The 22,434-nt window shown below is 42.2% G+C and overlaps 2 protein-coding genes across 5 annotated transcripts in view; both read right to left on the bottom strand.

Moving 5' to 3' along the window:
• Window positions 1–470: 470 nt before the first annotated feature.
• Window positions 471–17,806, bottom strand: FBXO22 (F-box protein 22). Of its 2 annotated transcripts, none has more exons than XM_030578880.1 (7): window positions 13,896–17,806; window positions 12,500–12,632; window positions 9,977–10,064; window positions 6,074–6,169; window positions 4,684–4,833; window positions 3,598–3,763; window positions 471–1,592 (listed from the first exon to the last, which is right to left on the bottom strand). In XM_030578880.1, exons 1-7 carry the CDS (start codon window positions 14,084–14,086, stop codon window positions 1,166–1,168), a joined length of 1,251 nt encoding a protein of 416 aa, XP_030434740.1. In that variant the 5' UTR covers window positions 14,087–17,806; the 3' UTR covers window positions 471–1,165. The 2 variants fall into 2 exon arrangements, with proteins under 2 accessions (XP_030434740.1, XP_030434739.1); XM_030578879.1 differs by having other exon boundaries at window positions 13,755–14,341.
• A 6-nt stretch (window positions 17,807–17,812) lies between these two features.
• Window positions 17,813–22,434, bottom strand: part of UBE2Q2 (ubiquitin conjugating enzyme E2 Q2) — a 78,463-nt gene continuing 73,841 nt past the window's right edge. For all 3 annotated transcript variants that reach the window (XM_030578885.1, XM_030578884.1, XM_030578881.1), the window contains 2 exons: window positions 22,033–22,099; window positions 17,813–17,937 (listed from right to left, as the gene is read on the bottom strand). In XM_030578885.1, coding sequence (XP_030434745.1) covers window positions 17,906–17,937; window positions 22,033–22,099 — 99 coding nt within the window. In that variant the 3' untranslated portion in view covers window positions 17,813–17,905. The remainder of the gene's footprint in view (window positions 17,938–22,032; window positions 22,100–22,434) is intronic.

The raw sequence follows: 22,434 nt of genomic DNA, 5'->3' as shown, positions 1-22,434 counted from the left end.
CTGAATGTATAAATTCAGTATCTAGTAAAGTTAATATTTTGTCAATTCAGCTGTATTGCTCCGAGTGGGTAATAAAAGAAAAACTGCATTTAAAAACTTATGCCCAAAGAAGCCTGGGAAAAATTCTCTGTTCATTATAGTAAAAGTGAGAAAAATGTAACAACAAAGACCTTTTTGCAAAAACTAATTTATAAAAGAGATATGGCTTGGTCTAAGCTTGGCCCACATTTTAGGGTCAGTAAAAATGTCCAGAACTTTTAAGGAACTTGAGGCCAATGGAAACATTTCCATTTTTATTTTTAAGCTTCCACAGGATGTTTTTAAATGAATAAACAGCCCTTTGCAGCATCTGCAACCTCCACAATGCATCATTGTGCTTGTACTGAAGAATCTAAGAGCAAAGGTGACTGGTACATTTTCATTGTCCAAGCTGAGAAATGCAAAAGTAAAACAGCAGACACAGTAAAGAGTATGTCAGATACTTAAAATTGTTTTAATCCAAGGTGTTCTTGAAGGGACTCAGTTTGTAACCTGATAGTGTCCCTTTAAATTGGCTTTTTTCTCTAAACATAGAAGACACTGTACCTTTTACATATATTTTGTATTTTATTTAATAAACACTTCATGATTATTCCTCAAATATTCTCATCCATTTGATCTAATAAAGAGGTATTATTGCTTGTAGGCAGGGCCCAGTTCTAAGTCTGGATGGAATGTACATATCTCTGTTGAGAGAAGACTCAGGTAAAGGTGGAACCGGACACATACATATCAGTAGCTTTTATGTATACTAGAGATCACATCAAAATACTGATGGTTCATTTCTCTATACTGTTGAGCATTTTTGCTGGACTACACTGGCATTTGTGCACTCTTCTAGCCTTAAGAGAAAGAAAGAAAAGCTTCCTTCTGTTGTAAAATTTGAACACATGTACATTTACCTGCAGTTCTGACTTTTGCACAGTATTACACAAAATGCAAAGCGTCCCCATACCTACTGCATTAAACACTATCCTGACTACATGATTTTACAACAATACAAAAGTGATTACTTTAGATTTTGGAAGGTGCTTTTATAGTAAATATATACACATCATTCCAGATTTTTCAGTTCTCTGGAATGGAAACAACAAAGAAGCTCAGCTGGTGTATTTAAAAAACATGTTTAAACTTGGTTTGCTTTAGTTGAACCAAGATGAATAAGAGTCATAACTGTAGTATAACCATGGAGTAGATCATCCTTTATGTCATTGCATTCTCTCAGTATGAAATTCCCAGTGACTATTCGATCACATCCTATTTCTCCATGTCCAAAAAAGCCAAATAGGGGAACATTAGGGAAAAACTTCCTAAATGCATCTGCTTCAAGATTCCCTTTGGTTTTATAATACTGGTGTCCTCTGCCAACACATGCAAACATGAACCCAATGGTGTTGTGCTCAGGAATGTTTGCTGCTTTAAGACGCTGCATTGCTGCTTCTACAGTCCGTTCATCAATTACATCCTGGTCTAACAAAACTGCAGCACTCTGTAGCTGGGGTCCACTGAAAGCCAATCCAACCACACCACAGGAATCGCCAGCCTCAGTGTTACTGAAAGACAACATGCACCAAATTAGAAAAGATTCCAAAGGATCTGGTCTACATTTAAATACAAAGGCTGCACTAGAACTTTATACAAACTGAACACCCATTATAGACGACAATATTCTAAAGAGATTTTTTCAGTCACCCACAAAAGCAACAAAGATGCTCCAATAAATCAAGTCAAAGGCAGATACCTCCTATTCACAAGCCAATGGCAAACCTTTCCTATGCCTCAGCAATGGAAAGATGTTCTTCTTGGACATTTGGCATAAACCCACCTTTGAGCACCAATAATGATTTGATCTGTGGGATCACCTAACCAGGTGCCAGGTTCAGTAGTTTGCAGGGACTCCATCTATTTAGTCCTTGAAATTATATAGGCCTGATACGCTCTGGACAAATTAGTACTCAGAATTCAAGTAACCAAACTGGGCAGCAGGAGGAAGGAGCTAGACAATAAAAGCTCATGATTGCTGTTGCTTCACCCTTTTTCTTAGTTACCAGGAAATGCTGGCTTTTCTCTTAGCCATAATGGACATATACTGATGTCTGCCCGAGTTGAACCCTTCCCCTGGCAAACATACTATAGCACAGCATTCTCCAACTTGCAATACCTACGCACAATGGGGTTTAAAGAGTACTTAAAATCAGAACATTGTCTGAGCATCCATTACTATAGCTACTAGGGCTGTCAATTGCAGTTAAAGCCTGCGATTAACTGAAAGTAAAATTAACATGTTAATCGCATACCTGTGGGTGGGGTGGGAAGCATCGGTGGCAGGAGCAGCCCTAGCCCACAGCTCCCCGGATGGTGGGGAGGGGAATGGAGCCCAGCGCCCCAAACCTCAAGAGCGACTGAAGCCCCATGCCCCCAGCTCTGATCCTATATTTGAAAACATAGAAAACCCCCAAAATATTTAAATGGTATTCTAATATTTTTTAACAGTTCGATTAAAAATGTGATTAAGATTAATTTTTTTAATCGCTTGACAGACCTAGTAGCTACATATTGAAGCAGCATCTTATTGCTAGTCTCAGTCTCTACAATTTTTCAAAAGTTAGGAATCCCAGGCCACAGAATTTTCAGAAACCCAGGGGATTATCACTGACATTGCAACACCTGACAGGAAGTAATTAAGTACAATGGACCCCCGCTAGAACGTGGGGTTTTGGATCCATGCGCAGTCCTGCGTTAACATGGATTCCAATGAAGGTAATTACATTTGGGATCCATGCGTGCTCCCGTGCTATAACCGAATTCATGCTATAAAGACACACGTTCTAGTGAAGGTCTGCTGTATTTGTTTCACATTACAATGGACAAAAATGGAAGTAATACACTTAAGGAATAATTTAACACACAAATTGGAAGACATGATAGGTGCCAGCCACACACACCCCCACACAATGATGAAATCTGAAATGTAAAGCCTTTATAAACTGGCTGGCAAGACTGGCCTTTCTAAAAATGACCAAGCAATTAGAGTGTTACTATATAATGCATAATGAGAAAGAAAAGAGCACAAATGCTGAAGATTAAAGCTTACAGAAGGCAGAATCGATTTCAAGCAAAGAACTGCCAAACTGGAATAAACTCTCACCAGTAGAGAATCTTCAAAGCAGAAAATGTCGTCTAATTCACCTGAAAGTTGCTCTCTAGAATCCAAGATTTAAAACTACTTTTTGTAACAGGCCACAAAGCAAAGCCATATGACAAAGTCTCCAGCTTTTCCTACTGGACCACACAGCAGCAGCAGCCCTGTATCATCTTTCACTGTGATTTCAAGACTTTCCTTAATACTTCATTACTATTATGAAAAACAACACTGGTTAGAAAAAGAAAGTCCTTTGGCATTTCCTCTCCCTGCATAAAAATGACATCACTGTGCTTAGATGGTGCCTTTCACAGATGTCTGACTCAGCCCTATTCACAGAGGTTTCATGTCCAGTGCTGTACCCTGCTATGATTCCACAACGTTTCATCACAAATTAACTTGAAAGAGATACCCACTTCTCAGAGGTCAGTGACGTCAAGTTCTCCACATACCCCCCAGCCAAGATGATACTTTTTTCATTTAAAGGATTGATTATCTGACTAAGAAACCGATCAGCTCCCGGCTTCCAAGAATTGTAGACAAATAGAAGAACCACACGGAGCTCTGGATTATTTTTAAGACCTGGGAATACAAAACAAATAAAGTAATTTTTGTTACCTTTAAGGCAGGGTCTCAGTCTCTGAAATCCAAGCATTTGAATTATTCTCATTATATTTATTTACACCTACTCACAAACACCTTCAGTAATGCTGTCTAGCTCACTGCTGTCGCAGTAATCCTGTGCCCTCAAGTGGTGGGCTGGACAGTTTGCATTTTCAAACACACACACTCTTCTATAGTGCTCAAAGGCTGGCTCTGTTAGCAGGAGGACTGTACAAACCCCTTCTAGCTCTCATCAATATTTAGTGTTTGGGGTTTTTCCAGTCACAGATGAGGTACCTGTCAATTTGCAGAAGTGAGCAAGCTCAAAAACACAAACTGGCCAAATTACAATTTACATTACTTTATATTCCCCGGGGGACTCTTGCTCTCTTCTCCACACCGCTGCTCCTCACCATGGCATACAATTTGGGGACTATGGATGTTGAAGTATGAAAAAATCACCCTGAGCCCCGGTTTAAAAAAACCCAAACAATCTGAAATATTTCCAGTTGCACAGTCCTGATTATTGTGTGATGACTGTTCAATAATGAAGGCGGCTACCAAAAGAGAATGACTGTAGCCAGGATTGCAACATCCCCACTCATGCACTGAGCTGGAACAACAGGACTGCTCAAATTTAACTGAAGAAATCCAAGATCACCTCTCAAGATTACACTTTGTACTTTAGTACCCTGCTGGGGGGACAAAGTTATCAATCACTGGCAGCCTTGCATTTATATCGCGATCCATGCTTCCAGGGAACCTGTGCCCGCCCACCCAGCCAGGAGGCAACAACTTGAGTTTTGCAGTCACAAATACAACAACTCACTTCACACAGAGCCCCTACAAAACCGAGGCTATGGCACACAAAGTATTTGATATAAAATTAAATGACTTGCCTGCTTCAGTCAATTTGCTTTCATCAAAGACTTTTTTAAAGTGGAAGGTATGGATTTTCACACCATCAATTTTAGGGAACAATAAAGCAAAGCCAGCTTCGCCGTCTTCGATTTCTTTAGGTCGATTGCTGCTTGAGCCCATTGGAGTAACTGATAAGGAAGTGTAACATGAATATCTTGTTTATTTTGATAAAAATACTTTTGCCCACGTAATGACATATATAAAGGGAAACTGGGTAAAAAATGAGGATGCAGGTGCTTTTGAAAATATTACCTATCGTCAAGTTGAAAGCTAGTCAAATTAAAAACAAAGTCTCATTTGGTATAGCTGACCCCTGCAAATTTCTGTAGGTTTACAACCACGTGTTCATACTTTTAAAATTTGATGACTCATTCAAACTGGGGAAAATATATACAAAGAGTCAAATGCTTAAGTAAACTAAAAATAAAGGAAAATTCCCTCAATTCTTTCAGTGATAGCCATTGCATGTCCCTTGTAACACAGAAAGTAAAAAAAAAAATGAAGTGCCATTTTTAAATCCATGGTGTTTCTTTAAATTTTGAAGAAACAGATCCAGGGAAGCTTGGCCAAGTTATCTGGATCAATGAGTTTATTAGAGATAGACTCCTCAAATATGGAAGATTTTCTTAACATACACCTAGGGGACTGGTCAGAAACATGACCCCAACCAAAAAATGTAATGTGTGCTTCATGCCATCTTCTGCCTAGGAGACATAGAGAGTACAGCCTATGACCTCTCTGCATAGTCACCTCTTATTTTGGAGCTGCAGTCATATCAAGGATTAAGAAATGTGAACACTGTACAACTCACTTGGACAAAAAGTATCACTTGGATCTTAAAATAATGAAAACACCATAATAATTGGGTGTGGAAGCTAATATGATCACAACTGGGATAGAGTTTATAGTGCTTTCCGAAGTTTGTGTCTGAAATCCCAGAAATCATGTAAGAGTTGGTCAAGTCTGCTATACCATTGACCTTTATATTTGACTGCTGAGCAGGTTTCTCCAGAAGAAATTCCATAATAGCCATCAGCTGATACTGAGGCCTTTGATCCTTGTTCAAATATCTAGCACATCCAATTTTTTCCAAAGTCAATCTTTTCTAGGCAAACTGAAAAACGTGAGTTTAAGAATTTTCAAGTCACATCATATAACTAAGCAGCACTGTCATGAATTCTTTAAATTGTGATAGACATTGAGCAATTTGGAATTAGTAGACAGTGAGATACTAGTATGGTCTACATACAAATCTGTAGGACTGTGCCTCAGTTTGAGAGCATTTGGGAGTCTAATAAATAGTAGTCTGAGAAAGTTAACCATTTGAACTATATCTTGAAATCAGATTGTTATATCGCTTCCTCTTACCTACAATTCCAGGAGTGACCAGGCCCAAAACTTGGCATCGTTTTGGCAACAGCTTTTCTAGTGCAATTGCTGTTTCTTTACTATTTCTTTTCCTTGCTGTAACAAAAGAGGAAAAACTAAGGCACAGAAAGGTTAAAGGTTACAAATTCATATGCAATAGAATTGACTTTGCATATGGATTAAAACAGTGCCTTACCATCAAATCAATGCAATCAAACAATGCAGCTCATTGGCCACCTCATTCAGCACATGACAAATCCTATACAGCTAATGTATGTTACAAAACTATAGTATACAGAATATGAAAAACTAAAGATCCTGAATAGGATGAGGTAAAAAATGAGTTCTAGTACACCCTGATGTATAATTATTATTAGGACTGTCAAGCCATTAAAAAAATTAATCATGATTAATTGCACTGTTAAACAATATTAGAATATCATTTATTTAAATATTTTGGGGTGTTTTCTACATTTTCAAATAGAGTAACTCTTCACTTAACGTGGTCCCGATTAATGATGTTACGTTGCTGATCAATTAGAGAACATGCTTGTTTAAAGCTGTGCAATGCTCCCTTATAAAATCACTTGGCAGCTGCCTGCTTTGTCCACTGCTTGCAGAAAAAGCAGCTTGTTGGAGCTAGCTGGTGGGGGCTTGGAACCAGCGTGGGCCACAGCTCCCTCCCCCATCCCCAATCAGTTCCCCGCTCCTTTAAGTTCCCTGTGCAGCAGCCGCCCAGCAGGCTATCAATTGCCAGGCAGTTCAGGTGTCCCTCCACGCACTGCCGTGTTGCTCCTACCCTCTGCACTGGAGCTGCTCCTGGGACCCTCCTGCTTGCTGTGTGGGGGGGAGACGGGTGTGCGTGTGGGAAAGACGGGTGCTAATGTCAGGGTGTGTCTCTCCCTGCTCCCCCGCTCCTTTACTCCTTCTCCACAGAGCAGTGATAGGGACATGACAGGGCTCAGGACTAGGACGCAGGGAGCTTGCTGGCAGCAGCTGCTGTCTCAACTTGCTGATCAACTGAAAACGGCAATGTACTTAGAGTGGGGTCAGTGTACTTAAAGGGGCAATACACATCTCTCTCTTTCTCACACACAGGGTGTATGTTTCTGTCTCTCTCTGCCGTGCTGTCTCCTCTTCCTCCATTCGTGCTGCCTTGCAGAGTGCGAGGCTACATTAACAATGTGTTAACCTTTGAGGGCTCAGTGGAGTGCAAGTTCATCATTTAGAAGTAAGGCATCCTCAGGAAATATCCCACCCTCTGACTTTACCACCTCAACCAAGTTTCACAATCATCATTGCTGTGAACAGCATTAAACTGTTTGTTTAAAACTTACATACAAAGTTAGGCAAAAAAAATTTCCCTGGAACCTAACCTCCATATTTACATTAATTCTTATGGGGAAATTGCATTTGCTTAACATCGTTTCACTTAAAATAGCATTTTTCAGGAACATAACTACAACGTTAAGCAAGGAGTTACTGTATATTGATTTTAATTACAACAGAGTACAAAGTGTACAGTGCTCACTTTATATTTATTCTTTCTTACAAATATTCGCACTGTAAAGAAGAAATAGTATTTTTCAATTCACCTAATACAAGTACTGTAGTGCAATCTCTATCATGAAAGCTGAACTTACAAATGTAGAATTACATACAACCCCCCCCACATTCAAAACAAAACAATGTAAAACTTTACAGCCTACAAGTCCACTCAGTCCTACTTCTTTGTTCAGCCAATCACTCAGACAAATAAGTTTGTTTACATTTGCAGATGATAATGTTGCTCGCTTATTTACAATGTCACTTGAAAGTGAGAACAGGCATTTACATGGCACTGTTGTAGCTGGCATCTCAAGATATTTACATGCCATATGTGCTAAAGATTCACATGTCCCTTGATGCTTCAATCACCATTCCAGAGGACATACATGATAACTATCCAAAGCAGTGCGGATGAACGCATGTTCATTTTCATGATCTGAGTCAGATGCCACCAGCAGAAGGTTGATTTTTTGTTGTTGGTGGTTTGGGTTCTGTAGTTTCCACATCAGACTGTTGCTCTTTTAAGACTTCTGAAAGCATGCTGCACACCTCGCCCTCTCAGATTTTGGAAGGCACTTCAGATTCTTAAATCTTGGGTTGAGTGCTGTAGCTATCTTTAGAAATTTCACACACTGTTCTCACTTTCAGGTGACATTGTAATTAAGCATTATACAAATTTGTTTCTCTTAGTGATTGGCTGAACAAGAAGTAGGACTGAGTGGACTTGCAGGCTCTAAAGTTTTACATTGTTTTGTTTTTTAATGCAGTTATGTAAAACAAAAAAATCTACATTTGTAAGTTGCACTTTTATGACACAGAGATTGCACTACAGTACTTGTATGAGGTGAATTGAAAAATACTATTTATTTTGTTTAATCATTTTTACAGTGCAAATATTTGTAATAAAAATAATATAAAGTGAGCACTGTACACTTTGTATTCTGTGTTATAATTAAATTAATATGTGAAAATGTAGAAAAAGATCCAAAAATATTTAATAAATTTAGGTATTCTATTGTTTAACAGTGCAATTAATCGTGATTAACTTTTTTGAGTTAATCGCGTGAATTAACTGTGATTAATCAACAGCCTTAATTATTATATGAACCTATAAAGATAGGGCCCTACCAAATTCCAGGTCCATTTTGGTAAATTTCAAAATCATAGGATTTTAAAATTTTAAATTTCACCATTTCAGATATTTAAATCTGAAATTTCATGGTGTTCCAGCCACAGTGGTCCCGACCCAAAAGGGTATTGTGGAGGGAAGTTGCAAGGCTACTGCAGTGGGGATGCGATATTGCCACCCTTACTTTTTGCACCACTTCTGACAGCGGGGCAAATTTCAGAACTGGGCTCCCAGCCAGCAGCCACAGAGCTTCCGGCAGCCAGTGGAGGTTCCCAGAGGTGGGTCTGACCCAGCCCCAGGAGTGTTACATGCAGGGGAAGAGGAAGTCCCATCCATCTTCAGTCCAGCTGGACTAGCAGCTGGAGCCCGGCGCAATGCAGGATCGCCTGGCCGGTGCACCCCCAGCCTGGCCCCTCTCCAGGTCCAGCACTTGTGGGTTTAAGGGACCATGCTCAGGGTTTAGCTGATCGCCATATTTGGGGTCGGGAAGGAATTTTCCTCCAGGGCGGATTGGCAGGGGCCCTGGAGGTTTTTCGCCTTCCCCTGCAGCGTGGGGCACGGGTCACTTGCTGGTGGTTTCTCTGCAGCTTGAGGTCTTCAAACCAATTTTGAGGATTTCAATAACTCTGTCCTGGGTTAGGGGTTGTTATAAAATTGGATGGGTGGGGTTCTGTGGCCTGCCTTGTGCAGGAGGTCAGACTAGATGATCAGATTGGTCCCTTCTGACCTATGAGTCTGTGAGTCTATGTGTGTGTTTGGGAGGGGAAGGGATGAGGACACAGAACCAAAGTGCCCTGGGCATACCCGCCCTGACCCCCTGCAAAAAATGACAAACCCTGCCCCCCACTATACCATACTGCCCTCACTTCTGTGCTGCTGCTGGTGCTGCCTTCAGAGCTCGGCTCTCCAGCAGCTGCTGCTCTACACTCTCCAGCTGCCCAGCTCTGAAGGCAGCACAGAAGTAAGGGTGGCAATTCTGCAACCCTCCTACAATACCATATTTCACGGTCCGCAACATGTTTTTTCATGGCTGTGAATTTGGTAGGGCCCTATATATAGAATTGCCTACATTTACGTGGCTCACATCTCTTGATGCAAACACAAGATGACAATGCCCTCTTGACAATATCACATTACCGGATTGTTTTCCTTTAAGCATCCTACTCCATTACAGTTGTACATAACAAGGTTCTCTTAAAAAAGTACATATGGGATTTAACACATACCCCTCTTTTGTCTGTGACACTCTTCATATCCAATGAAAGTCTCTGCATCTGCTATGTAGAGCACTGTTCGTGGCAGCACGTGCACATTCTGTAAAATACAAAAAGATAAATGAAAAACACAGTATAAGAAAAGCAGACTCTGCTACCTAACTGCAGGCTGCCACACCTTTGTTCCACAAAGAAAATCAAAATGAACTTGAGGCAAGAGAGGGAGATTCCTGGAAGTCAGTGATAGGAATGATTTGGCTATGACAAGCATGGGTACATCTCCTAGTGCCTTTTATCAAAGAACCTCAGTGCACTTTACTGACATTAATTCTGTAACTGGCCAAACAGCTGTTAGATGGGAACAACTTTGACACTACTGATATAGCCCACATTTGTGGCCCTAAAGACAGAGCACTCCATGTCCAGTTGTAAATCCCTACAGCCATCCAGTTACCACTTCAAGAGCTGATTTATATAAACAATAAATCTGTCCAACTGTAGTGATTTGAACACCTGTGTTTCCAGAGAAATATTCTATTTAAATATTCACTGATGTTTGGAACTAGAAATACTTTACTCTTTTGATATTCGGTGGTCCATGTTCTCTGAAGTTTGTATCAGTAGCAGTGAACGTCACCTGCTTCAGCTTTGCTCATTTTAAAGTGCTGTAAACCATGCATTGATCATTCTCTAGTGTGTATTTAAGTAAGGTGTTAGAACTTTTAAAAATTGTAGATGAAAAATGATGGCTTATATTCTCCAGAATGCTGAAAAAATGGGACCCCAGACTTGTCACAGATAACTTACTACCTGGCACTGTTTCCTAGTCGGTACTGCTGTCTGCCTGGTTAGACTAAGTTGCTTAAAATTCTCTCAAATTAAGGATGAGTGTAAACATAAGAATATATTTTAAAATGAACTTTCCTTACCATGCTATCACGATCACCTTTAATTACTAAAACTCAAATGAAAATTTACAATCCAGTTTAAAAACTGGAATCTTGCCTATTACAGCCTGGCTCAGTCCCACTCTCTGAACAGACATCAGTCTGGCGCGAGTGGACCTAACCCACTGGATCCAATGTGTGTTTAACCCCCTTGGGTCTCAGCAGTGACCACTCAGTGTTTGTAGCTGCATGTCTCTCAGGCATACTCCCAAGAGCAGAACCCCATGTCTGGCACTCTTCTTGGGTAGTGGGACCCTGTATTCCAGCTGCCTGGACTTGGGAATCAGTGCCACAGCCTTCCTGGACTCCCAATTGCTTAGACATGTTACCTCCAGAATTCCCCTGGCTTGGGAGCTCTGGCTGCTAGCTAAACTATTCTGAGACAATGTGGCAGAGAAGCAAAGAACACAGGCTTAGCAAAGGAACTTCTTAACTATAGAAAGTTTTCTCTTAAAAAGCATTAGCAAGTTAAAGAACACAAAAACTAACAAAATCCTGACCACAGCCCCCCTGCTCCAAGTCTGATCTCTCCCCTTCTAAGTGTCTTGGCTTTGGACAGTGTCCTTAGACATGGCAGCCTTTCCTGCCCTCTTTAGTTTGGTCTTTTTACCTGTGACAGTGGACTGACCCCCTTGCTTAGCGAAGCACCCCTCTTTTAAAACAGTCTCTGCTTCCTTTGGTCCACATGCTTCAGCTGGTGAAGTCCTTCCTCCCCCCAGATTTAAAGTCAATGGTCCTACCAATAGAACCCTGTCATCTTCCAGAGGGAAGAATCATTCAGTGTTGATTGTGACAGCAATCAAGGGCCGCTTTCCCCCCTCCCGCAGATGCTCTAATCCACACAAGAACTTGCAAGACAACATTAAGGTCACACTTCAAAATGAAGGTTACAATACAAAGCATAGCTCGTGAAATACAATGGGGATCACAAAACAAAAATGGGTTTCTCTGACTTCAATGGATAAAGGGGTCAAGACCAGAAAAAATGAATCGAAATATGTCTGATTTGTATGACCAAACCAAGCTTTATAATGTTTTTTTAGTGAAAGAGTCAGACAAATCATGAAACTGCATAATGTGATACTTAAGGCCAAGCGGCTGAACATTCCATAACCATAAAACAGCTGCATAAGGACATAGAAACATGAGAGTGGTCATACTGGGTCAGACCAAAGGTCCATCTAGCCCAGTATCCTGTCTTTCAACAGTTGCCAATGCCAAGTGCCCCAGAGGAAATGAACAGAATAGGTAATCAAGTGGGTGACAGAGACTGGATCACTTAATGATTACCTGTTCTGTTCATTCCCTCTGGGGCACTTGGCATTAGCCACTATCAAAGACAGGATACTGGGCTAGACGGACCTTTGGTCTGATGCAGTGTGGCCGCTCTTATGTTATATCCTTATATAGCTGTGTATAGATATGAACTGAAACTTAAAATGTGCACAACAACAACAGTATGGAAGAACTGACTTTAGAAAAATGTATCACCACAGACTCGCAAGTGTGCATGTGGATTATACCACAGTAGTTATAAATTCATATTGGAATGGCCAATGTATGCATTTAACAGTGGTATTTTACCTACCTCAAGTTCTTCGGCTAATGCACGGACCAGAGAATGACTATCAGATGGACCAGGCTCAAGTGCAGAGACCCACGCTATGCTCTGCTGTGTTCTCAGTAATCTACGGGCACATTCTCTCCATAACCGGCAAACACTAAAATACAAAAATTTACTACAATATATAAAAAGGAATTTTAGCAGCTGTCATTTGACCTTCGGGGTTTTTTTTAAATTTTTGACTTGGAAGTATCTATCTCACATTCTTATGAGAAACTCTTGCACTTAAAAAAAAAAATCAAGTTTAAATCAAAGTGTAAATTGTTGACTGGCTTTCTAACATCTATTAAAGAACAAACTGAATGCATTATTTGTATGGGTTCTGTTTTAAGATTTGTTTCTGAATTTCAAAAAATGCCAGCAACTTTGATAATGAATTGCCCTGTTCAGTACCATAAATTAAGCAAATAATGTGTCAGGGGCACTTGTCAAAAGAGCATACTGAACAATTCACTCCCAGCTCTTCTCTACAGCACAAATATATAAATCAGCAAAACAAAATACTGTCAGAGTAGAAGGTAACCTTGTTTTATGCTGCTAGGACTCCTTTGATCTGAGGAGCACAAAATACTTTGTCAACATTTACAAACATGGCAAGCACTATCACGAGCTTCTCCCAGAGCCGGGCGGCTGCCTGATAGCAACAGAGAACTAGATAAGCAACAACCCTGGTGTGGCAGCACCGCGGGCTCTCTCGCTGCTTGGCTGACGTAAAGAGCGCGGTTTTAAGCCGCTCTGAGGGCGGGGCTGACTTCACGAGAGGCTGGGAAACAGGGGCTGTTCCCGCAACGCATCCCCTGCTCACCTCCCTGCAGAAGCAGCGAGGCCTGATCAGCCCGGAGCAGGGCCGAGTCCAGCCCTTGCTTCCTCTTACATATTGTTCTCGGGACTGGAGCCTGTGCGCTGGCTTCACGTCACCCCGGCCACGGGCCCAGCCGTTCCCCCGCCGGCGCGGGGAGTGACGCTCGCGTCACAGGCCCGGGCACGCGCTCCTCGGAGCGGACCGTGCTCTTGGATCCCAAACTGTCCTCGGGCTCCCGCTACGCACGGGGCGGGGAACAACCGGGGCCCGGTTCCAGGGGAGAGCGGGGCCCAGCCAGCTCTCAGGGCGACACCGGGGCTGTCTAAGGGAAGGAGCTGGGAGGCGAGGGTTCAGCCCGCGGGGGCAGACCCCAACTCCCCCGGTGCGGATCGAGGGGAAGCCCGGGGCCGTCCTCACCAGGCCGCCCGCAGCAATGCCTTGGTGGGCAGGAAGCTCAGGATCCGCTCCACCACCTCAGCCAGGTTACTCAGCACATAGGCCCCCTTGCCGTCCGACTCCATGGCAACCGCCACCCACGCCTCTGTTCCCGGCACCTGCCTCGCGCACCAAGAGGCGGGCAGGGAGCCGGAAGCCTTGACAGCGGCGCATTCTGAGTACGTCATCCGCACGGCGCCCACTTCCGGTCTCCGCCTCCAGAGCACGTGACCACCTACAAAGGGCTTCCCTGTCGTGGGGATGGTGTATATGCAGACCGGGCGGCTAACGTCTGCGAAGTGACCACGTGACATTACGACAGCCGGTGGAGCCGTGACTTCCGGTTCTTGGCGATGGGGGTTGGGACATGTGTGACTGGTGCAGCCTGCAGAGCCCTGGGTTCGGTTCCCTGCTCAGCTGTGGCCTTCGTGTCTGACTTTGGGCAAGTCTCGTAGCGTCGCCGTGACTCCTGCCCAGTTGTACTCTGAGGACAGCGGCTGAGGAGAAATACCTTGAAGGTTGTGGTGGGGTTTGTTGTTAACGCTGCCGGGGATCGGGGAGGGAGAGACACCGATGCCTGCCCGGGGGGAGGTAGCTTTAGAATGGGGGTGAGGGGGAGGGAGAAAAGGGATACGACAGCCTAAGCCGCAGCCCACAAAAGACAAACAGGCTTCAAAAGCGTGCAGTGCCTCATGCCTGGATGCCCTCCCTTTACATGCTGTCCAAGCATTGCACGAGGAAAGGAGAATCTATCAGGTATGGGTCAGACCACTGGCATAACAAGAGTCCAGCCTAAAAGCTGCATTAACTGGGCCTGGAACAAGTGGATTGATGTGAGAAAGTAAAAGCTACGCATTTTCCTCTGCTCCTCAAAAAAACAAAAAAAACAGAAAAAAAAACCAAACAACTTCCTGTCTCAAGGTGTTTGTTCCAGGCTCAGTTACATATGTGAGTGAGTGATTTTAAGGTACAGGCTGTAGCTGGATTAGAGTTGATCAGCAGCCCTTCTCAACCTAGATGAATAAGAAAAAAAGGGACATAAACCTTCAGCAGCACATCTTAAGGTAAAATCCCCCCCATCCTGCACAACATTTTACTCCTCTATAAAGTAACTATTAAGCCAACTGCACAGTTCTCTGGCAGGAAGGGGGAGGGGGAAGAGAATGAAAATTTTAAAATCATGTACAAAAAAAGGCAGGTAAGGGAGATCTGGGCAGCTGTAGTACCAAACACTGTTTTTTAAGTGTCCTTTTAGAAACCCGGAGCAGCTCTGTCTCGCTCAAAATCTCCTCTGTCTCTTCCACCAGCAAAAGATATTTGAACATCTCACCCATCTTTTCTCTCTCTCATATCCTAGGACTAACAACTACAACACTGTAAACAACTTTCAGAAATGGTCAGCAGTTACTATGTTAATATCCCTTTAATGCAGGAGATTTCTATACAGAGAATAAGACTTGAAAGTTACTTTAGTGTCACCTATATTGAAGGTGACAATTCCTCTACCCACATGCAGCTCAAAACTGCTGAGGATAGAACCATTTTTGTCTTACAGTGGCAATGTCATATGGCAGTCTAAGTTAAAGTAGAGTTGAGGTGAGGTGCACTCTAATGCATTTTTAATTCTTTAGGTTTAGGAAGATTTTCCAATTTTTGCAAAGTAAATGGGGATCAAACTCTCATATGCTCTTCCTGGAAAACAATTATTTTGTTTCCTGTTTCTGATTTAGACTGTGAACTCAAGGCCGGGATTGTGTTAGTTGTTTGACAAAGGGCAATTGTGGGGTAGCCCAGCATTCAGTGTTGTCTGCTTCTATTTACCAAATGAGGCAGGTTTGGCTACATGGCTAATGATTTTCAACTCAGTCTGATTGTGATTGTGTAGGCTTTTGGCTTTCCCAGCATTCACTCAAGATTCGACGATTAGATGAGGGCTGGTATGGGAGGCTTGATTCCAAGGAAGTTAAGGTGTTTGGATGAAGAGGAAGATATTCAGAGAGGTGGAAGATTGAATCTGATTGCTTTCCTCCCATTTGCTCACTTGTTGGTTAACAAGATGTGCAGTTTGAAGGTCCCATTGATCTTAGAGGACAAAGTAGCAGGAGTGAATGAGTATTTCTCATCTGTTGCTGTGCAAGTCCATTTCCCCCTCCCCACCATGGGCATTACTACCAGTGATCCATGTGATTTTTATACTTTAGATTATAGTGTACTTTATGGGGCCATACCTGAAGTCAATTTAGGAACTTCATCTAGTGCAGAATGCATTAGTCTACATACTTAGTGGTGCTTTTCATATAAGCATTTTACACCTGTGCTTATGAGCCTGAAATTCAAAGAGGTTTTGACCTGTTGACCAGTTTTTCCTTTTATACATTGCATTGGTTGGGAACACACACATGTTCACGAACAGAAAGCTATCTATATTCAAAGACTAACCACAAACAGACTAATTCTTAAAATGGTTCTTTATTCATAAACTTGATGCAAGTTTACAAATTACTGTACATTGCCAAATAATTCTGCAATGAAAAATGAAATCCAAAACAAAGCATGCCAAGTGTGCATCTGTCAACCTGCTAGCCCATTAGAATATTAAAGAATTCAATAATGTATTCAAAGATTTTAGCCTCAGGTTTTAAGGAACTTTAATGCTTAAAGAGTTCTGCCTTTCACTTAAGGTTGCTATCTGAGCAATTGGTTATCAGGATTCTATATGAATATATGTACAACCAAGTAAGCAGAAAGGCTGGCAAGTCATCCACTATACTCCCTAGAAGACTATTTGAAACAACACAGTACGTATCAGGAGTAGTGCCAAATTCCTTCAATCTGTTCTTTCAAGCTTAAAAACTGGATCTAGAAGCAAATGCACAAAGGCCCATGAGTGCCTGATAGAGAAAAGAAGAAGAGCACAAATTTGATAGTTGTAACTAAAAACCACGTGCTTCTGGGCTAAAAAAGTGCTTAATCCATGGTACACACCCTTATATCAATCCCTGGCAGTACAAAGGTCTAATCACTAATACTACAACCAAAATAGAATTGATTTAGGTAAGGCAATGAAATATAGTAATTACACAGACCCAGATTCATTTCCTAATAATGAAAGAATAGTTCCTGTTAGTCTTTCAATAACAAAAAGCACTGTCATGACTATGGCAACATTATTTTTACAACTCTGAATCAGGTAATGTCTTTTTTGTGTTTTATTGTAGCTTTTATATAAAAACTTTTGTTCAAGGATTTTCATTTTGATTTGTGCCAATCACTTTAAGTTCATTAGTTTACAAATGATTGCAACAACCCGTTAATAAAATGGAACACCTAAAAAGATTTTTAGTATCTTAAATAACTTCAAGCTTCATACTGTGGCTCCTTTTGTTAAGTAGCTTGAGCCAACAAGTAGCAGAAACAGCCCAGCAAGATTCTGATGCCCCAGTGGAAGTGACTAGTTACAAGGTTTTATTGGCACAGCCTTGCTCTGCTTAAAAATACAACAATCTAATAAAAAGTATCTCTTCCAAGGAACAGTTCATATCCTCACACAACCATGAAAAAAGTTTAATGACTTAACATACATGTTGTTTTCCTATATCTTTAATTTGGCAATACTACAAATGTTTTCATTTTAGACCAGAAAAACTACTGTGATTTACAAGACCTGAAATTTCCTAAAACAGTATTAAACAAACAATGTATTAAACTTTGTTGGCTTTAAATGAAACATTACAATGCAAGTCTCTGCAGTCCACATTCTGCAAAAGGTAAGTAGTAGTGAGTGACTCCTATTGAATGATCTTTTAGTAACTCAATAGCCAGCTTTAAAAAGTTTGCACTTTTAAACAAAAATGGAGAAGGAAGGGAGTGGCCCAAATATGCTTAATCCATAGGGACAAATACAGTAAAGGCCAAAACTGCTCAGTCCAAGATACCTAATAAGAGCAAAATGGTAAGGCTGTAAACTATACTGGATGTGTCTGACAGATTATCCACTAACTTATCTAATAGCTAAAGTCTTCAGTACTGCTGTTATAGGGGCACTCGTAGCTTGAATCTGTGTGTGTGTGTGTTGGAAAGAAATAAAAAAAGAGCTGTCTGACATTGGTCCAGGTGTACAGCAGTCCACAATATTAACCATCTTCTTTTGGAGGAGTGTACCAGCCTATAGAAGAACAAAGAAACACATTAGGCACTCTTAACTTTAGTGCGACACAGCTTTAGGCTCTATTTTGATGTATACTTGAAATTTAAATTGTATTTGAAAACTAGAACAATCCACCACAGACTCTAAACTCCTATTGATTTCAGTGGAAGTTAAAGCACTCAAGATCAGACCCAGTATTTGTATTTGAAAATAAAGCATTAACATTGAGCTCCTGTTGGCAACAGCCATCCTGCTGAATTAGACAAATCTTAAGACACCAATATAGACAGCAAAGAGTAATGTGATCTAGTTTCCATCTGCTTTAGTTAAGACAAAGGTCCAGATTCTGGGATGTATTAGCAGGAATGTTGTAAGCAAGACATGAAAAGTAATTCTTCCACTCTACTCAGCACTTACAAGGCCTCAACACTGGAGTATTGTGACCAGTTCTGGGCATCACACTTCAGGAAAGATGGACAAGTTGGAGAAAGTCCAAAGGAGAGCAACAAAAAATGATTATAGGTCTAGAAACATGACTATGAGGAAAGATTGAGAAACTGGGTTTTAGTCTGGAGAAGAGAACATAACAGTCTTCAAGTATGTAAAAGGTTGTTATAAAGAGGAGGGTGATATATTTTTCTCTAACCACTGGAGACAGGACAAGAAATAATGGGCTTAAAATTGCAGCAACAGAAATTCAGGTTAGACATTAGGAAAACCTCCCCAGTTGTAAGGGTAGTTAACCACAGGAATAAGTTACCTAGAGAAGCAGGTTTAGACAAACAGCTGTCAGGGATGGTCTAGATCAAGGGTCGGCAACCTATGGTACGTGTGCCAACGGTGGCATGCGAGCAGATTTTTGATGGCATGCGGGGCGGGATGAGCCACTCAGCCCGCCGGCACTCTGAGGTTCCCGTTGCTGGCCCCTTGCTAGCCGGGGTCCCATTCAGTGCCCGCTGCTGGACTGGGGAAGAAACCCCAAGCTGGCAGCGGGCTGTGAGCCCAGCTGACAGGAGCCGACAGCTGAAACTCCAAAGCGGTGGCAGGCTGCCACTCGGGGGTTTCCACCGCCAGCTCGGGTCCCACTCAGCACCCGCTGCTGGCCTGGGGGAAGAAACCCCAGGCTTGCAGCAGGCTGAGACCCCAGCTGGCAGGAGCCGGTGGTGGAAACCCCAGAGGGGGGCTGGCAGAGATGCTCAGCCCACCCCTGAAACCCTATAGCTGGGCAGGCTGACCCGCCCAGCCCGCTGCCGCTCTGGGGTTCTGGCTGCTGGCTCCTTACCAGCCAGGGTTCCCACCACAGCCCCCCTCACCTTGCTTCCAGCGCAGGACCCCTGCCAGACAGGGTCCAGGCTTCCGGCCCTGCTCAGCCCTACCAGTCGCCAGCTCCACTCACCTCAGCTGCCGATCTGGGGTTCCAGCCACTGACCTCCTGCCAGCTGGTTATCAGCATATAACTCAGAAGCCTGTGTGCAGCTTAAAGTATCTAAATATGTGCCACCAGATATTGGAAAACTCAGCAAGGAAAAGCAAGGGCAAGGATCACGCTAAACTAATAAGAACTGCATTTTAAAATTTAAATTAAGCTTCTGAAATATTTGGAAAACCTTGTTTACTTTGCATATAACAGTAGTTTGGTTATACAGTATAGACTTATAGAGAGACCTTCTAAAAAATGTTAAATGTATTGCTGGCACGCGAAGCCTTAAATTAGAGTGTATACGTGAAGACTCAGCACACCACTGCTGAAAGGTTGCCGACCCCTGGTCTAGATAATACTTAGTCCTGCCTCAGTGCAAGGGACGACTAGATGACCTATTGAGGTCCATTCCTGACCTATATTTCTATGATTTTTCAATCCTGCAAGCCTTGCATACAGTCATTTGTTTGATTATATTGGTATATGCATATGAATATCCCATTTTGCAAGTGCACACTCAACTTTTGCACGAGTGTTTGAAAATATAGACCAAGACGTTCCTGGTGTTACAAGTCTGTTTCATCCTGCTGAGGACGGAATGGGAATGATGAACTATAACCGCAAGTTCAGAAATGCCAACAAAGCAATTTACCTTTCAATATATATTTCAGTTGCTACACACCCAGAATATATTTCAGTTGCTACGCACCCAGAATAACTTGTGATCATGTGAAGGTTCAGTCTGTGAGACCAAGGTGTGCATGATTTTGTTTTGTTTAAATGGACACTGCCAAAATCAAAAGTATCTATTTAATTCTATCCACCATGCTAGCAAAAGTTTTAAGAGATCTGCCTCAAGTTTTGTATGATTAGTACAGTGCCTACTTAAGCTGTTCCTGAGGACCTACAGTAGCCATAAGTTAACAAAGAAGCCTTTAAACATCTTTAATACTGTGGCTGCTGTGTGTATTTGTAAATCAGTTAAGCGTATAGGTAGAACTAAAACAAAGAGCCATATTGACTTTTTTAGAATGAAAACAACCAGAAAGCTCAAGTAATAGCAGCTAATCATAACATTTCAAAGTGTTTTAGAATCAACTATTTCCAATATACATCTCTTCCACTGGTACAGAAGACATGCTTATTGTACAGATGTGTGCCTCAGTTTCCCTGAAAAACATATCCAAAGTCCAACTGAGACAGAGCTCTCCTGGCTCCCAGTGCCAGGTTTTAACCACTGGATCACACCCTGTCCCTAGATGAAGATTCTTTGATAAGTAAGTCAGCAAAGCAAGGCAGTATAAATAATAGCTACAGTAATTCCTCACTTAAAGTCATCCTACTTAACGTTGTTTCATTGCTGATCAATTAGGGAACATACTCATTTCAAATTGTGCAATGCTCCACTCTTACATTGTTTGGCTGCCTGCTTTCTCCACATGACAGCCTCCCCAGCCCCAGCCTCCAGCGCCTTCCTGCTCCCTTCCCCACCTCCTGCCCAAGGCAATCAGCTGGCTTGTGGCATTTTGGAGGCAGGAGGGAGGGGAAGGAGCAAGGACTCAGTGCACAGGCTCCCTGCTCCCTCCTGAACGTGGCAATCAGCTGGCTTGTGGCATTTGGGGAGGAGCCAGGACACAGCATGCGAAGTAAGGGGGAGGAGGTGGGGGGGAAGAAGAGGCGGGTCAAGGGTGAAGTGGGTGGGCTGAGGGTTGAGCCCCCCGCCCCTGGTGCTTGCAGAGTAGGGGAAGCTGCCCTGGAACTTAACCATCCCATTTACATTAATTGTTGAGGAAATTGGATTCACTTAACATAGTTTCACTTAAAGTCGCATTTTTCAGGAACATGACTACAACATTAAGTGAGGAGTTACTGTACTTCTCTTTGTAACAGCCTTGTCAACTTTAAAAGTAGTTGACTAGTCTAGGTGAATTGTCTAGTTGCAAAACAATGCCAAATCGTGATGTAGGATGTTAGATCAGTTATCTGCTCCCAGGTGGCTCACTGAAGCTGGAAAGTAGTAATACTAATATCTAGAGGGAGCCATGTCCACCTTACCACACAACAGGTGAACAGCAGCACAGCTGGTGGCAACTGGTTTTGTATGGGGGAAAGCATATCTCCCCGCCTTCAGAGCCAGACTGAACAGTTTTCAGGCTACATATTTTAATTTGTACTTTCTAACCCTTCTACTCCATTCTCTCATTGATTATTGCTTTCACATGTCTTGGCTATATTTAGATAAGCTCTTTGGAAATGGAAGACATCTCTTCCAAATAAACCAGGTAAAAGTTTGTATTGTATGGCAATTATATTAGGCCTGGTATACATGGGGGGGGGCAACTGATCTAAGATACGCAACTTCAGCTACGAGAATAGCGCAGCTGAAGTTGACATATCTTAGATCGACTTACCTCCCGTCTTCACGGTGTGGGATCAACGGCCGCAGCTCCCCTGTCAACTTCGCTTCAGCCTCTCACTCTGGTGGAGTTCTGGAGTCGACAGGGAGCGCGTTCAGGGATTGATTTATCGTGTCTAGACAAGATGTGATAAAATCGATCCCCAATATATCGATCACTACCCACCCATCCAGCGGGTAGCGTGGACGTACCCTTAGTTTCAAGCATTACTATCTTTTCCATGCCACTGTACAATTTGTACAGACAAGAACATACAAAATGTAAACATTTACATACCATTTTTCTCATGTATCTGTACTAGAGACTTATAGGACTGCTGTGCTCTTGCTAGATTATATTGGTTCTGAAATAAAAATAAGTCATTTAATACTACCATCAAGTAGTGACATCAAGTCATGCAGGACCAAAAAAAATGGGCAGATACTTAAGCAAAACAAAGTAACTGTTTGAAAAGTTAGACAGTACTATAAGTAGAACAAAAAATTGTCTATTAAGAGGTGCCATGCAAGAAAACCAACTGCAGTCTTAACCTGCAAAATCCATGGCCTCGGGGACTGAAGAGTCCATTCTCATCATACTAAAAAGCCACGTACAGTGGTTGTGTGATGGGACTTGCTAACTGACAAAATACAGGGCTTCAGGTTTCAAAGTACATTGTATTAAAGTGCTGTTCTTGCA

This window comes from Gopherus evgoodei, chromosome 10 (assembly GCF_007399415.2).
Source record: "Gopherus evgoodei ecotype Sinaloan lineage chromosome 10, rGopEvg1_v1.p, whole genome shotgun sequence".
NCBI classification, from domain to species: domain Eukaryota; kingdom Metazoa; phylum Chordata; order Testudines; family Testudinidae; genus Gopherus; species Gopherus evgoodei.
This window is presented reverse-complemented; position numbering and strand designations above follow the sequence as displayed.